Source organism: Caloenas nicobarica, chromosome 11 (genome assembly GCF_036013445.1).
Source record: "Caloenas nicobarica isolate bCalNic1 chromosome 11, bCalNic1.hap1, whole genome shotgun sequence".
In the NCBI taxonomy this organism is placed as follows: Eukaryota; Metazoa; Chordata; class Aves; order Columbiformes; family Columbidae; genus Caloenas; species Caloenas nicobarica.
In genome coordinates, this window is record NC_088255.1 from 18745586 (window position 1) to 18762838 (window position 17253).

Here is a 17253-nt window from a genome sequence, read left to right on the forward strand (position 1 = left end):
CTTGTAAATTATTTAGTATAGCTGAGAGATGAAGAGATGATCCCATTTATTCGTGTCTCACAACTGGTCTGTTTCTTATTGTGCAGGCTCATGAAATCACATTAGAAAGGTGGAAGGAGTTGTGGTTTTCTTCCCAGCAGTACTCCAGCTTCCAATCTCAATGTATAATTAACACACGTGTGGTATATTGTAATGAAGCTATAAGTTAAGAGCTGTCTTGGGTCTGGGGAGAACAATGCTGGCATTAAGGCAAGAAGGGCTGTGGAGCAGTTACAAAGAGAATAAATACGCTTTTGCCCTGGGAGACAGGAACTTCTGCTGGTAAGAGGAAGATCTGGCTCCCTGCTGCTGTGGTGTATGGATAAAAATGGGATTTGCTGCATCCTTTTGCTTCATTGCATCTTCTTTCCCAAAGGAGGCCGGTGGGTCTCTGATCTGGCATCTGCTGCTGTTTTGGAGGTTGTATCCCAAATTGTTTGCAGCTATTGAGTGACCCAACTTGCTTGATTTCCCAAATCACTCTTCCCTCCCGGTGTCCCTGGAGCCAGCAGGTCCAGCACACGCATCCCCTGCCCTGCGGGAGCTCTCGCCATAGCCAGGGCGGGATGGCACAGCTCCAGGCAGCGGCTTTTCCCAGCCAAACAGCTGAGCTAGGTCAGGGATCTGCTCCGCTGTCTTTGAGCAGCCATGTGCACAACCATATGAATGATGAAGGTCTGAGTCAAACCTCAAACAGGTCCCCACTGTTGCTCCACCAGCCTCGGTGCAGCTGTCCCGGCAGTAAATCTGCTTCTCTACGAGGTCTCGGCGGAGATCCCCTCCTTTCCCGCTGTTGGCACGATGGCTGATCCATACGGGGTCATTACTGCAGTGGGTGGTTCAGCCTGATGGCAAGGGATATGGCCTGCTCCTGCCCCAATGATTTATAGAGGGTAATTTCTTTGTGGAATGCAGTGCCGTTTGGGTAGGATTAAGCTCGTGGCATAAGATGAATGTACATGTTTTGCTAAAGGTTTTTTTCAATAGTGTAGTGCGCTTCCATTTTAATTTTATGTGTATGAAACACTGCGCTCTGTTGTTTGTGCTGCAAAAGTTCCTCGAACCAGCAGCCCCCCAGGTGCAGGGGGGATCTCGGGGCAGATTCTCTGCAGGTCCGTCCTCAGCCGACTCCTCTGCGGTTTGCAATGAAGCCTCGTGTTTGTGTATGAGCTGGGAATGGCTAGACGGGATCCTGGGGTATGCAGCCATAGAGATATGCCTGAAATCCAGAGAAATCAGTGGGAAGATGCTCAGGTACATATAGATCTGGATCAAACAGCCCAGGTGACTTGTAAAGCTTGTACCTGTGGAGTTAAAATCAGGGCAAAGTTAGAAGAGCTCCGAGACAGAATGCACACATCACTCATTACTTCCTATTTTGTTCCAAAACCAGCTTTTACCCTGCGGGCCACGGCTCCCTGCCTGCCCGTGCTGGCACCAGGGGGCCCTTTTCCCTGATGTTCCCCCCTCTTTGCTGCTGGAGCTGGGCTGTGCGAGGCGACCGCTGCTGTGGAGATGGTGGCAAACGTCACCCAGCTCCGGGCTGGCTCCAGCAACAGTCCAGAGAGCTGCTGTGATTTGTGAGGCTGGCCAAGAGGAATGAGGAAACAAAGGGAAGTCTGTTATTAATAATAATAATAATAACAACAACTTTAAAAAGAATCAAAGCAACTCCCCTTCCCCTTTGTGTTTCAATTTACCCCCTGCCTTCCCACTCACGTGAGCTGGGCAGAGGGACCCCATCGCTTAGAGGAGAATAAATGTTCACCTTGCAGGAACTGGAGAACAAAACGTTCTGGAGGCTGAGATGGAGGTGAGCAAGCAGAGCTCCTTTCTAAAAGTCCCTTTATCATTCAGCAGCCGACTTGAGTGGTACTGTGACCTATAATAGGCAATTAGCTCCTAGCAGATTTATGTGATACTGCCTTTTGTAAACAATCATGTGTGTTTAATCATTAAATGGATCTGCTGTATGTAATGTTCACAGAGCTGATCTCTCCTCTCTTGTCCCCCTGTGTGCAATCTCAGCTCTCTCACACCAGTATAGACCTGTAGACATTCACACTTGTGCAAAACTGGTGGGGATGTATTACTTGGCAGCTTCCTTTGGTTCTGGCAGGCAGTGGCAAGAGGTAAGTACTTGGCAATATCTGCTCTTGGAGACATCCGGACTCTGTTTAGAGGTTAGCACGGTAGAAATGGGAGATGCTTGGTGTGGGGGTGTTCCCCTTGCTAATCCTGAGGACCCTGGGGGTGGTGAGGGGCTGGGCAGGTACCTGCACAGCACCCTGCTGAGTGCACACATCCAGTGACTGCAGCGTTCCCCAGGCTTCCTGACGTCTGAAAAGTTGTCAGGTTTAGTATTCGTAGTTAATTTTAGAAATACCTGCACATGCTGCTCTTCCACGCATCTATTACACACTCGACAGAACCTGCTGGTTTTAATTTTTATTAGCGCAAGTGCCTTGTTGAATCAAAATGAAGTGGGTATTTGGGAAGCATAATGTGCAGCATTACACTTAATGGCCTGTGCTCCTGAGTGGAGAAAGGCTTCACACCTGTCCCCTCTCTCCCCAAGACTCTGCGGTCTTTAGCTACACCTGAATTTTCCCCGAGTTCATTGCCACTTCCTACCCTTTGTAAGCTGTAAAACTCCCAGCTGCATCTTTTCAGATGAGTGTTGGGTATTTTCAGATGAATGCCCTTATTCAGATATAAACATGCTGGGCCTGGGGGTGCAGGTGGAGCTGTGCTGCTGGGGGCCGCTCGACCAGCCCCGAGAGGGTTTCCTGCGCTGTCTCTTCCACCTTCAACTGGAACCCCTTCTTTGTTCAAAGGGAGAGCACGTATCTGCCTAGGGAAAATGCAAAAATGGCTTTTTCCCAGTCCTGGGCATGAGTCTGCCATGAGCGAGTCCCTCTGGCTTTTTGTGATGCTCAGGAGAGCTCGGGCTCTCACTAAATTGTGAATACTGTTTTAACCAGTGTCCCTGTTCGCTAGTCCATGCCTCCTGCAGCTGGCATCCCTCTCCTGATAATCATTTGGCTGGGGAGATTTTGAACTTGAAACTTTTTTTTTTTTTTAAAAAAAAGGGTAAATTAACCCACAGGTCTGTGAGGCTCAAATTCTGCACATGTGAAAATCCCAAGTCTGTCCCTGTTTGCTCACAGGTGCTTACAAGAATAAGCATCTCTTGTGAACCTTCCAGAGAGTGGCACAGCCCAGCTTGTAGCATTTTGTTCTGATTTTCGCCATGAGTTTCTATGCCTTTTGGGAAATTTTGTGCTGGCTGTAGCTGAGACTGAGTTCTTCAGCTGTGTTGCATTACCCATGCAACCTGAAGCAACTGGAAACCAGCACAACCATGTGCATGAAGGCAGCTACATAAAACAGCTGGAGTGCATTAATAAATCTGCTGGAGTGTGGGGTCTTATCCATCTTTCATACTGAACAGATGTTTGCTTTCATCAGGCTGGTGCTGTGCTGGTCTTTGGACACCAGCCTGTTAGGAGGATGGGATGTTGGCAGAGCCTGCAGCCAAGGCAAGGCTTGATGGGAAGCAAGAAGTGAGGTAAAAACAGGAGCAGGGCTTGTTGGAAGCAAGATTTAATGGGCAATTCAGGGGAATTTTTCACAGCTGGTTTGATGGAGTCAGACCACACCAGTTCCAACATCAAATAACTTTGAGCTTTGAAACTTTCTTATTTCGTCTTGTTGTCCTGCTAAATCTGATATTCCCCAGCTCTTTGATATTTCTCTCCATCTCCCTCCTTCCTTTCATTTTAAGCAAGGTTCTTGCTTAAACTTTCTTTAGTCTTTTAACTATAAGCTTACACAGCTCCTGTGAATCCTCCTGACACAGCTGAGGATAAAAGCAGCCCAGCCATGTACATGGGCCATTGCATAAGAGATGGTTTGTGTGTCAGTCTAAAATCTACATGTGTTTAGACAGTCATGAAGTGGGAGCATCTGTATATATTCATATATAATGGCTTTTACCACATGAATGAATAATCCAACTCCCACGACTTGGTATTTACTTTTTTTGAAACATTGCTACTTAGCTGAACACTGAGGGGAGAATCACATTTACAGGAATTAAGTCTTAGTAAGGTTTAGCGGAGCTGTGTGGATAAGCTGGAAACAAGTCTAAATGGGGTGCCAGAAATCTTTCTTTTAAAATAGTTAATGCTGTCTGGAACTTCTTCCTGATTTCTTGACTCCCACTGTTTTTTAAGCACTTTGCATCAGAATGCAGTGCAAATCCCATATAAAGCACCTGATTTGCAACCTACTGCATTGAATATCTTCTCATGCGGTGCCAACTTCAGCAGAACTAGCTGTCTTTGCAGTCCTCCTAAAAGGGGTTCCCAAATCTTGGGGGCCACATTGCAAGCTGGGGGCTCCCGCTGGGGGATTTCCCCATCGCGACATCGCTGGTGAACCTGGCTGTGAGATACTTTGGTGCATTGGGCCATGGGATGATGGAAAAAGCTGTGGAAGATATAGCCCCCCCAGCTCAAAAGAAGGCTGGGGACTCGGTACATCTGCTCTGTGTTGGGTCAGGCTGGTTTATTCTGTCCCCACAGTCAGCGAAGCCCCTGAGCCCTGTTCCAGCTACAGGTACCCGGGGTTGTCCTTGGTCGCCAAACTGCTCTGATTTTTCATAACTCCTTTCAAAGCCGTAGCCTAGTTGAGATCAGTGCAGCAGCAAATGAGGTCGTGGACAGCTTTGATATCTCCTTCTCATAGTTTGACTTTTTTATACAGGTGCTGATGGCATTCTTTAGGTTTTATATAAATCTCTTTTCTTGCTTTACTCCTTGATCCCTGGCTCATGCTTTTATTAAATGTTACTGCACTGAAGTGCATCTCTTCTATTGCCTGATGTGCCCAGGTTTTTTTTTTTTTTTGTTGGTTTGTTTTGTTGGGTTTGTTTTCTTGTGGTTTGCATGGATTTTCTCACTGCAGTTGGCACTGAGATTGATAAAAGGTGCATGTGAGGTGTGAATCAATCTCAGCCACTGCTTGAACTGGCATAGTGTATCTCCCAGATTTGATTCCTCATTTCATTTTCTGGGCCTTTTCCCTGAGCTTGTAATTGGGGGCAGAGAGAAGGTGCAAACCTGGATGAGTGATGGGGTGACCTTCCTTGCAGCAGCCCTGCTGGGCTCCCCTCTTGTTAAATCTTGCTGGCGCAGGGGTTGCCCTCATCAAACTGATGTTGCTCCTGGAGATGAGTAGGAAAGCAGGATGCGATTCATTGTAAAAAGAGGTTTTCCCCAGCTCTTCATCTAAGGAGTTTTCTAGCAGGTTTCCTTAAGACTGGTTTACCATTCTTGGTTGCTTTCCACATTGCATGCTATAAGTTTAGCACGGGTGCTAAAATTTGCTGTATGCTCTTGGGAGAGCTTGGGTTTGGTTTTTGACTAACTTTTTAAATGAGCAGGTAATAGTGGCCACAAGGTTTAGGTGGCAGCAGTGATTTGAGTGCTGAAGTCTAATAAACTGACAGTATTTAATTTAATTTGATTTAAAAGCCATAATAGAGCTGCCTTTTTTTAAAAAAAAAAAAAAATTCGCCCCACAGTCACTTAGCATGGCGTTTTTTGCTTGAAAGAAGGCAAGTCCCCAGGGTTTAGATTCAGCAGGCTGCTTTTCTTCTCCATCTCCATATTCAAGAGAAAGTTTGGAAGCTTGCATGGAGTTAAAAGGGAAAACTCTATTCCCTTGCCAGCTAGGATTTACTGCTGCCTGTTGCGTAGATTAATAAACCCAGTTGTATCTAGAGAGGCATTCTTCCCTGGGAATGGCGTTAGACTTTATCGGCCATTTCTCACCACATTACAATTGCTCACTTGGATAACTTTCATGAAAGATCAGTCTGAAAATGTATTTTATTCCTCTTTAATTTTTACTCTTGAAAGGTAGTTTCTTCAGACAACACAATCAGTATGTCAGCAATATTTCATCTTCCTAGCTTATTGTTAGACTCTCCCAAGTACAGGCTACATTGCTTAATAAGAGAAATTGCCAGATTGACTGGAAAATGTAGCTTCAATAACATCATTTCAGGCACTAGAACTATTGAGAAATAATAATCTCATTGAGTTTGTTTCTGCACTATTCTTGTCCCTCGCATACAAAATTACTGCAAATAAAGCATGTGGGCAAATGTCTTCTGTAAGGGGGTGAGGAGCCGCATGGTTTCCCCTGTAACCGGGTCGTTCCTAAATATAAACTGAGGAAGCTGTCTGAAAATGCCTGGGAGGGTGAGAGGGATTGCGGGAAGTCTGTCTCCCTTTCTCTCTTTATTTTTATTCTTTAACACCAGAAATTCAAATCTAGCTGGGGACTGCTGAAGAAAAGTGAACTGGAGAGGGCTCAGTGAGTGAAAAGGGACCTTTTTGGTATTGACGTTTGTAGAGGATGCTTTGGGAGAGGTGCATAAAAGTGAAGATGTTTGGGTTTTGTTTGGGAAAAGCTTTTTGTGCTGAAGACCCAGCCTATGCTATCTTCAAGCAGCAGTTAATAAGCCTAACTTAATGCACAAAAGCATATCCTCACCAGAATGGGAAAAGTGTTGTCCCTGATATTTTTAAACTAAAGAAAGAAAAGAAATCACAGGTTATTTCAGCAGAACAGACTGAACTCCTCTGTGAGCAGCAGAGCAAAAGAACCCTTATTCTTAACAGTATTGCAATCAATATCCCTTGTTCTCCTTGCTACCATGCAAAGGAAAACAAGTGGTGAAGCTGGTCGAGAGCTGGTTTGCACAGCAGCTCTTTGCTTTGCTGAGAGCAATAATTTGGGTATTTCCTACTCAAACCTCAATTTTAATGGAAGTTACAGGACTATAACCCTCTTTCAGGCAGCTCTCTCTCCCCCCAGGTTGATGGATACTGGCCACTGGGTTCCAGAGGTGCAAAAGGACGGTAGATGGATGGATGTATAGACAACATGTGAAGTTAATTTTTGCAGAAAACCAAGGAAAAAAGTGGAGCTGGATTTAAGAAAAAAATTCTATTCAAATTCAAAAATTCAAATTTTTTTTCTTCTATCTCTCAGTACAGCTTGAGTGGAAATTAAGAACTGCTTCCAGGTCCTCTATTGCACGCTCCCTCAGATGCACTGATTAGATAAATAGAGTTCCTCTGCACCGGCTTCCAAAGCAATAACGGTGACAGACAATGCATTGTGGCCATGTCTCAGGTATATTAAAGACACGACTGTAATGGCAGGTTGACTGCAGATTCTTAAATCTTGTCCTTTTTATTTCTTCCCCTTTTATGCTTTTTTATGGAACGCCATGTATTTAAAGAAAGCATGAGGGGTACCAGCTTTTGGCATTGCAAGCTGGGTCCAGCTTTTATTCTTATCAGATGGGACTTCGATCAGTCCTTGGAAAGTATTTAATATCCTGTGAAAGTTGATGTGTGAATTAAATCTTTCCAAAGCCTGGCTTCTCTGCAGAGCCAACTTAAATGGGCTTTGTGTGCGCGCGCACACACACAAAATTAGATCTTCTGCTCATTTACTAAATGCTGAAACTCTCTTCACTTCTCCATGAGAAGCAGGAATCTTCTTCAATCAGTGTTATGTATTTGCTGAAGGTTTTCAAAGGGGAAGAAATATGCTCTGGTATCCCTTGGAAGCCAACCTGCCCGATAACAGAGGCGTGTGCTGGCTCTTATCTTGGTCTCATAAAAGCTACTGCTATGCAAATAACTATCTACATCATTTCTGGTTGAAAATGGTTGCTCGAAACAAATTGTTCCTTTAAAAGTAATTTTGGCTTCTTATTAAAAAGAAAAAAAATAGAAGAACAAAGCATGGAGTTTTCTGTTGAACAATAGGCTGTTGTATCTTTTATAGATCTGTTTCCTGTGGATGACGCAGCAGGTGGTTATGAAATTATACATGCCTTAGAAGGGCTGGTAGATAAATGAATACAAACTTTAGAAGAAAAGAAGGGGAGATGTGGAGGGTGTGGGGAGATAAATTTCATGTTGCGTGTATCAGGGAGAGCAAATTAAGAAGTACAACTTCCTCTTGGAATAACCTCGAAGAGAAAACATTTCCACAAGCCCTCATCTTCTGTGTAACACACGAATATGTGCGGTGAGGGGGTTTGTTGCCAGTGAAGGGAAAAATATGAGGCTCTTCTTCGCAACAGCCTCTGCTATTTGTACCACAAACTTATTGGTGCATGTATTTATGAAATTAGGGAGCAGCTGTTCCCAGTATAATGTGGTGCATTCCAATCTGAGCTCACTGGTAAAGGGAATTTTTAAAAGAATCTTCCTGGTACAAAGAGGAGTTTCAAAGCTCTACTTGGGTCTGGGTGGCTACTATAGGACAGTCGTGTTGAGGGTGCCCTATGCTGATGGAGGTGGAGATGAGATCTGTGAAGGGCACAAGGTTTTTCAGCCACATAACCCCAATGCCCCACTTCACCTTCTGGAGAACAGAAAGCCAGAAAACACTGGGCCTTTTAAAGGCTGGGGATTTTTCTGTATGCAGCGAGCAAAACAGTCAATGTCATGACAATGAAATTGTGCTGCAGAATCACAAAGCAAAAGTGACGTTTTTTTCTTCTTGTTTTGGGGCACTTTACAGGAGCACAGGCTGCCTTGCCTGAGGATCTAGTATATTTGTTATTGTACGCTTGGGCCAGTTTTATGTAGGGCAGGATCATGAACTGTAGCTCAACTTCTGCAGTATTCTGGGAAAAACAGTCTGGAGGTTACTGGCAGATGTTTTCATCCATTTCTTTGGCTTCAATGTACTTATTTCTTTAATTTTTCTGATACAGAGCTGGAACATTGCATTTCTGTAGATGGGAGAAGAACTGAACATCTGTATTGGGCTTAATGAACTCATGTACAAAAGGGCCTAAGGAGCTTTGGCTTTAGTTGAGCAGAAGAAAACTTAAGCCACCTGCTGAGGAAGGTTCAAGGAAGGTGGGATCTTCTTGGAAACAGAGTCTCTTGCCTGAAGCGGAGATATGGAAGGAGCTCTTGGGCTATGGTGGACTCCGTAATTAAGTACTTTCAGGAAAATCATGCAATCTATTTGTAACAGTATTCCAAATGGGCTTTTTTGGTTTCCTGTCCCAGCCTCTAGATCTTCTTGTCTCTTGCGTTAAAGGCCAAGTGCTTTGAAGATGGGAGGCTGCTGCTGCTGGCGCATCTCCGACCAGCTGCGAGGGTGCTAAAATGACCCAAACCTCCCTTTGGGGGATGTGCTGAAGGTTTGGCTTTGTAAATCCTTGCAATGAAACCCAAACCTGTTACTGGTGCATAAAATTCCCACGGGTGTGACACCACATGGAGCACCAGCCTGGAGAGAGGTGGGAAGCATCACGTTACTGTCCTCCTCTAACAATGGGGGGCTGTGTAATTTGGGAGCTAAACACCAATTTGAGATTCAGAACGGCTGCGTATATCTCTTTTTCCCTTCCTCTCCTTCTAGTAATATAACAACTTTTTAAAGGTGATTAGGTGCCTAAAGATATAGATAGATGGTTATAGCCTGTTTTTGAAGTACACGGTTGCATCTTCAGGAACCCAGATATCTTTAAAATCCCGAGACCTGGAGACTATATCCCCAAGGCAGCTGCAGTTTGAAGCATCATTGGCTGCCTGACCCCCCTCACATACCCCGACTGCTCTTTGCTTGACCTACAGAAATAACTCGCCTCAGACTGGATCGAATCACACTTAGTTTTAGTCATTTGGGTTTCTGCTTGCAACCTCGTGCTTTTATTCTAGCAAAAAAATGCCAGCTTGCCTTGCCATGAGCAGCTTTTTGGTTCTTAACAGTTTTAGTATTTATTTCTCTAAACAAGGAGTGCAATTACCCTATGGCAAAATAACTGTCTCCAACTGCCTTTTTTTTCCATTAAACAAATGGGAGGTTTTACCACTTGGTCTTCCCACAAGATTAATGCACTTTCTCTGCAGGAACTGTCTTAAAGCAATCCAGGAATCCGAGCAACTTGCAGACAGCAAGTCTAATTGTCACAGAATCTTATTTAGCCAATGCCGATTTTCATTAAGAGGTGATCTCTGTTAATAACATAGACTAATAACTCTTCTAAATGAAATAAAAAACCCTTCCTTTCCCCCCCACAGGCAAGGATAATGAACTCCTAAATCAGTGCTCTTTCTGAGTAAGCTGCTTTTTTTTTTTAACAGAGGTTGGCTTCAGACCTAACTGATGTCAGGAGATCCTCGTGCCTGTGCTCACATCCACTTGGGAATTTAACTAAGAAACGTCATGGTGTTATTGAGGTTGGTTTTGCTGCTGGTTGCTACAGAGAGAGAATTTGGCCCAGGATGTCCCCACTGGCTCTGTGAAAGCCGGGGGTGTCTCAGGCAGCAAGTCAACCTTGGTGAGAGTTCAACAAATGGGTCAAACTGTTCAGGAAGCCCAGGGATCCCTAATTTAGGGAAGCTGTGGATTTCTTAGGAGCTACAATTGATTTAAGTGTGTGCAGCTGATCCCTGCAAATCAAACAGCTGGCTGCTGGGTGATTTATGGGCAAACAAGCATCTGGGTTAGAGAGGAGATTCCTGTTTGTACCCTCAGTTAGAAAGAGTGAGGAGGTAAATTCAACCTTACTACTAGACCTAAGAGAATCCACATCAGACACAGCCATAGGGAATCGGGAGACCAAGTTCTGCTTATGGAGCAACTTGTCTTTTCTATCAGTTTCATAGTTTTTAATCCAAAAAAGCAACAAAACCCAACCCAAAGACACAGAAGTGGCTGTCAGAGCATGGGGACATTGCACAGATCCACTTCTCCCCATGCCCCCAGGTAACTGGGTTTATTCCCTTTCTGTTTGCATTTCAGTTATTGACAACTGTTACCTCACCTCCTTTCTTGTCTTCTCCCCTAAGTAGGGGGTAGAAGTAGATAATCCCTAGAACATTGTGGTGAAAAAGCAGGAAGAAGTGGTTGTGCTGGTGGCCAAGCAGGTGATGGGACTCTTTTATGGCTGTCGCTGGAGCTGAGGTGCCAAATGGAACGTATGAGGGAAGCAGCGGAGCGCTGGCTATACAACCCCACGCTGATTAACCACCGGGAGACTGATCTCTGGCCGGTTTTTGTTCTCCTGGCTGCTGCCGCTGCCTCTCTGGTACCTGCCAGTCTGATCCGGAGAGGGAGGGGAGGATGGCTGCACCTCGCAGCTGGGGACGCTGGGTTCCCAGGTAATGCATTTAGTGGTGAGATGCTGAGACAGGGAATGGAAAACAAAACAAACAAAAAACCAAACCAACAAACAAACACCTCCTCCAAAAAAAAACAACCAAAAACCCCCCTCAAAAAACAAAACAACAAACAAAAACAAAACAAAAAAGCCCTGAACAACAAAAACCCCCACAACAACAACAACAAACAACCAAAACAAACAAAAAATGAAACACCTGAGTAAAGCAAGAGCAGGCAATGAAACAGTTCAAATGTCCCCTCACCTTTCTCTCTTTTTTTTTTTAAATTTAATTTTATTTTTATTTTGGGCCATCTCTTTTGCAGTTGTGGCCGTAGCTCTTCGCTGCGCTGCCCCGATTCCCAGCTGGGGTTTCCCTTGAGGAGGAGGCAGAGAAAGACTCGATCTGCCAATTTTCTTTTATTTAGGTGCAAGTTCCTGGGAAATACCTGTATTTTGCTGACCTCTTCCCCCATCTCATCCTTCCTGGGAAAACATGAGCCACTTTCTGTGCTGTCTGTCAAAGGGACGGTGCCTCCAATGCCTCTTTCGCTCCTGCGTTGTCTTGCCTGGAAACCTGGATGCTACTGGCACAATCCTAATTAACCAGGGACAGCATAAAACATCACAGTGCCCCGGCTGGAGGTGACACGTTGCACCGTTGCAGCAGCGTGAGATGTTGGAGTTTGCCCAGACCTTCCCTTCTTCCTGCCCCTGGTACTTCAGCTAAAGCAAGGAGATGTTTTTCTTACTCCTTCATCTGTCTAGTTTGTTTTTGAGGGAATGAGATGGGACCTCAGTGCCGTGTGCGTAGGGGCAGGGACTCAGGAGCTCTTCTCTCCGCGGTGTTAGTAACAGATTGATACGGCAAAAACTGTTGTCAAAGAACTTACAGGACCTTTTCTATATTGTCACAGATTCCCATGGCATCAATATACGCAAAGGGTTGCGCTCCTGGTTTTATTGAGTGTTTAGTGTTCTCGATGAGCTTTTCTGAAAGATCTAGAGCCAGCATTAACACCGCTACTTGAAAATCATCAATTACACAATTTTTTTTTTTCCTTTGGAAAATTTTTGGACCACCTGGTGTGAGAGAAGCAGCTTGAAAAATATACCTCTAATGGCTCCAGCACTGATTGCTTGCAAAAAAGAACCCACACAGGCTTAAAAAAAAAAAAAAGGTTATTTTACCAATTTTAGGGAGTAGGGGGGTTCATGAATTTTCAGTGCTTGGGTTGGGGCTGTGATTTGGGCTGACTAAGCAATCAGGCTAGTTACCAGCCTCACGTCTGAATCAATGCTGTGCTAGGCAGGAGAAATGACTAAGAGCACAAAGAGAAGGAATTTATTTTTTTAAAAAACAAAGCACCACCACCAACTCCCTGCCCCAGAAAAAAAAACAACAACAAAAAACCAATCAACAACTCAGAAAAAAGTGACTCCATTAATACCAGCTTGAGTGGCAGAGCAGGAAATCGGCTGAAAATGAACAAAGAGCGGCACGGCAGGGATGCGAATGCGAGCAAATGCCAATTCGCACTTCGGCAGGCGGCGTGTGGCAGCTTCCTTTCCTGTTCAAACATTTTAGCCAGATAATGAGCGAAAAAAAACCAAACATTTTTTGCATAATCAACTGAGTTGGGAAGGGAAAAGCAATAAGGGGGGGGGGGGGCGCGGTGCTAATTATTTGCTGGCTGATAGGGCTGTCACTGAAGCGGTGCAGGATGGTGGGGGGGGGCCCGTTGCCAATTGCCAGCAGCAGCTCGGGTCGCTGCTCTTGGCCCTCGGCTGGTGGAAGAAGCTGTTGTTAATGCACAGGCAACCTGGTTGCTTGCTGACATGGTAGCCAGGACATGTTTGCCAACAGCTACTGGGGTGGGGAGGGTAAGCGTTAGCGAACTGGGGTTTCGTATCAATCGTGATCGGGGCTGCGCTGGGGAAATGAAGCACAGAAGGGTGCTGGTGGCTGTCTGGTCCAGGGCGGTGTGTTTATGCGAAGCAGATGGTTGATTGCTTTACTTTGCCAGCAGATTATGGAGTTGGCTTCAAACCATCTTGCGTGGTTTCCCGGGAACGCAGGGATCCCGTCCGCAGCAGAGCGCTGCTGCCTTGAGCGCGTTAGCCAGGCTCAGCGCCGGCAGCGATGTTGTCGTGTGGAAGGCGGCGTGGTCCTCACTATCCAGTGTCCGGTGTGACTCTGATGCTCTGGTGACACTGAGAGGATCCAGCCCTGGATGTCTCAGGGTATTTTGCAGGTGCCTTTTGCAGATTCGTCTCACGCGGGGTATCCTGAGTTGCTGGTTTGGGATTCTTCCTTCAACGTGCTGCTGTGTTTGGGAGGTTGTAGCTGCTGGGCTGGGTAGTGTGGGCAAGGAGTAGCGGGATCAGTATTGTTCTGTGGCTCCCCTGGGAAACACCACCTTGCTTTGTACTCCTAAGCCATCCCTATTTTCAGACTTTGCAGTTCTGTATGGCCTGGGGTGGCAGAGAGAGGGTAAGGCAGGATATTAAGAAAAACCTTTCAGAGGGAGAAATTAAGATGAATGTGGTCAACAGTGGCACAGATTGAAAGCTCTGAATCTTCATCATTATCAAACAGCTACTGAAGAAGAGATGGCATGGGCTTTTTTTTGTTGTTGTTTTAAATTGGATGCTGGAGCTAAACTGTCCCAAGTAAATTAAACTTCTTTCCAGAGTCATTAAGCCCGGATTAACCTTCACTCTGGCTTCCCCATCACCCAAAGAACCTTTGTTGTGAAAAAGGCAAATTTTACTTTCAAGTGTTCTTCTCTTAGAGCTGATGCCAGGCTGTACCAGCACCTATCTGAAACCAACGGCTCGCCGTGGTGCTTGCTGTAATTGTGTAGCCAAGTGCTGCTGTTTTCACTGTCAGCATTGAGTAACGCTGCAAGATCTCGATGGTCAGGGCAGTGCTGTTTTATCCAGCACGTTCTTACCCTTATTTTTTGAAAGCCAGAGTTTTTTTCCCCCTGTTTCACAGAGGTCCTGGCTGCTTGGTTGTCAAGGTTCAGTGTGTTTTGGCAGCAGTGGCTTGGCATAGCTTGGTGATGGTCTAGTGCCAAGTGCCAGTTCTTGCTTCATTAGAAATCTTCAGTTTAGTGGCGATGGAGAAACATTCAAAGCGATGCAGGAGAAGAGTCCAGGGTCTGGACATCTACGTTATCCCTCTGTGGGCTGCAAAATTTGGGCTGAAAAGCTAAATGGTGCTTATTTTTCAGCTGAAACTCCTTTGTGCTTGAAAGTGCAAGTTTGAGTGAGGCAAAACTTTTCACTGAATTTTGTCAGCTTGTGAAGTTACTTCAGCAACAAGAATTAAAACTAGATTATTATTTTTTTTTTATGGGACCTTATTTCATTTTACTTTTAAAAACGTTCAGGCCCTTGAGCAAAATTCATCTCCTAGTGGTTAAGTGTAACCTATATGATTCAATTTACACCATCAGACCAGTGTCTTGAATTGGGCTGAACAAAAGTCGTTGTTCCCTTTGTATGCAGCGAGACAAAAACTTCTCTGTAACTTAAATGTAAATTACATAAGGGCTGTGAACAGGAATAAATGGATAAGATTTTCAGTGAACCATATTTATACTATCACGCATAACTTCTAAACCTTCACAGTTATTGAAAAATTGGGAAGGGCAATCCAGGAATATGGTCACTGAGAATGGGAGTTATTTGATACTACATGGTTACTGGAAATTATTGATTGGAAAAGCATCAGCTTTTTAGGAAATGCCATAAAAATAGACATTTTAGATGGATGGCAATGAAATCTGCAGAAGTATGCTCCCTTCTCTGCAAATAACCTCTATGCCATGTAGGAGTCTTTTAACAGGCGAATACAAAGATGTTTTAATACTTCTAATTTAAAATTTTAACCTATGCTGGGTGGTGCATTTACAGTGCATAATACTATTTTCTCTTTCCTTTGACTTTCTTTTTTTAAATCACTTAAGAGAAGGTGCTCTCTATATTGTGCAGAGGCTGGAAGAGCAGCAGGAAAATGTGACTTTGAAATAATGGGATCTATAAGAATAGGCAATTTTGTTCAAGTATAGTGATTTAGTGCCCTGTTAGTGTCCTGATGTATAACTCCATTTCCAAAGACCGTAAGTTTCTTCACAAGCATAATGACAGACTTAAAAATTGTGAGACTAATGCCACAGCTTTCTCTGTCCTCAGCTGTTCCACATAATTACAGGAGTAAGGGAATTTTTTTTCTCTCCTAACGGATTAGCTCCAAGAGGAATAAATCAGATAATGTTATTGCCTTCTTGTTTCTTTCCCTCCCTCTCTAAAAAGTGAGCCCACATGGTGCAGTGCAAAGCCAGAGCTGGTATTGTTTTTTCTCACTTGTAGTCTGTGATATGGATGTGATCCCAATTCTGGAGTCACCAGGACAAACTTTTTGTAGTGCTCTGGTTGTGTTGTTTGTTGCTTTTTGGTACTAATTTCAGTTTCTGTGTTGGTTTTGCTCGCAGACGATGGCCCTTACTCGAAGGGGAGCAAGGACTCCGGCGGGATGGACGCAGCCTTGGTCTCCAGGAGGCAAAGCATCCCAGGTAAAGGCGGGGATCAGCTCCTGCTCCAAAACATCCATTACACTTTACCTGGCTACCCCTAAAGTGGGCAAAACCCCCCAAAACACCCATTTGGTGCATCTATCAGCAAGGCTTTTGCTGGAGGGCAGAAATGGATGGTAGTGACCAGTCTCGGTGAGCAGTATGTTGCTGGTGCAATCATAGTCTGGTGTGGAGCTTTTGCTGGTGGTTACGGGGAGCTGGGAAAGGACTGGTTCCTGGCCGGGGATGATACCCACAGAGAGGAAAGCAGCAGCAAAGGAGAGAGAGAAGAAGCGCTGCCACGTCCGAGCTCGCCGAGTAGGAAGGGAGACTGGCAGCATCTGGCAAGCTTCGTATTTCCCACATATGACTAAGTTTGTTTTGCTATTTAGTCAGTCACAGCACATTTGTGTGTGAGATAAACCTTCCCGTGCGGAAACACCCCCAGGGGCTGAAGAGGGAGTGGAGAAATGGGGCACGTTTGCTGCTGGTGGTGCTGGGCTTTGTCTGCCAGCAGCTTTGGATGGGCTGCTCTGGACGGCTCGTCTCCTTCCTAATAAAGCCTGGGACTTGATTTTGACTTCTGATCATTAATTGGCCCAGTCACAGGTTTGGTTTAGTGTGTCGTAGGGGCTGGGGAGGAAACAGGACCCTTTTGCTCTTGCTTCATCATTTAGCAATTTTTTAGCGGATATTCTGCATCCTCTGGGGCTGCCACGACACGGTTGCCACCGTACTGCAGCCCTGATGGAGAGAAGCGGAGTCCTCAGTCGTAAGAGCCAATATGTCCAATGACCCCAGCTCAAGGCATCTCAATGGCAAGGGCAAAATTGAGGTATGATCTTTTGCCCTGGAATGCTTTGAGCAGCAAAATCCAAGCTTATATGCCAATAGAAGGAATACAAGGCTGCTATCGTACGGTACTTAAAGACTATGTCTTGAAGGACCAGTTTCTGCTTAACCAGTTCACTTTTACATCTCTGTGTGTACGTCTATAATAGCAGCAGTAGATTTATAGAGGCATTGGTCAAAACCCCTTATTGCTTACCTTGATAGATAGATCTTAGGGACTTGCCTTTTTTCGGAGCAGTGATTTCTCCTTGAACCCATAACAATGGGTAATTGCACTCTGGGAGTTCTCATTTTAAGCACTTATCAAGGATCAAAATTAAATCCCGTTGAGGAGCTAATAATCTCCCCTTGTGGTACCATCTGTGTTGATCAGTCCTGTCTGTAGTTGAGAGGAAATTTGCAGGATAGTGCCGGATGGTGTTCCTTCCAGCACGGTAGGGAGCCCCCACAAAGTTTCTGGCAGACCCTGGGATCCTGGGCCGGTGAATTGAAGACTTAAGTTACTGTAGTTGGCAAGGGATCAAAACTGAGTTTAAAAAGCAGAAGCATTATGGACCTGAC

At 45.0% G+C, this 17253-nt stretch overlaps 1 protein-coding gene across 2 annotated transcripts in view; it reads left to right on the top strand.

Moving 5' to 3' along the window:
- The window catches only part of GRIP2 (glutamate receptor interacting protein 2), a 258196-nt gene that overhangs the window by 182098 nt on the left and 58845 nt on the right, over positions 1–17253 (top strand). For both annotated transcript variants that reach the window (XM_065642370.1, XM_065642371.1), the window contains exon 2: positions 15760–15840. In XM_065642370.1, coding sequence (XP_065498442.1) covers positions 15760–15840 — 81 coding nt within the window. The remainder of the gene's footprint in view (positions 1–15759; positions 15841–17253) is intronic.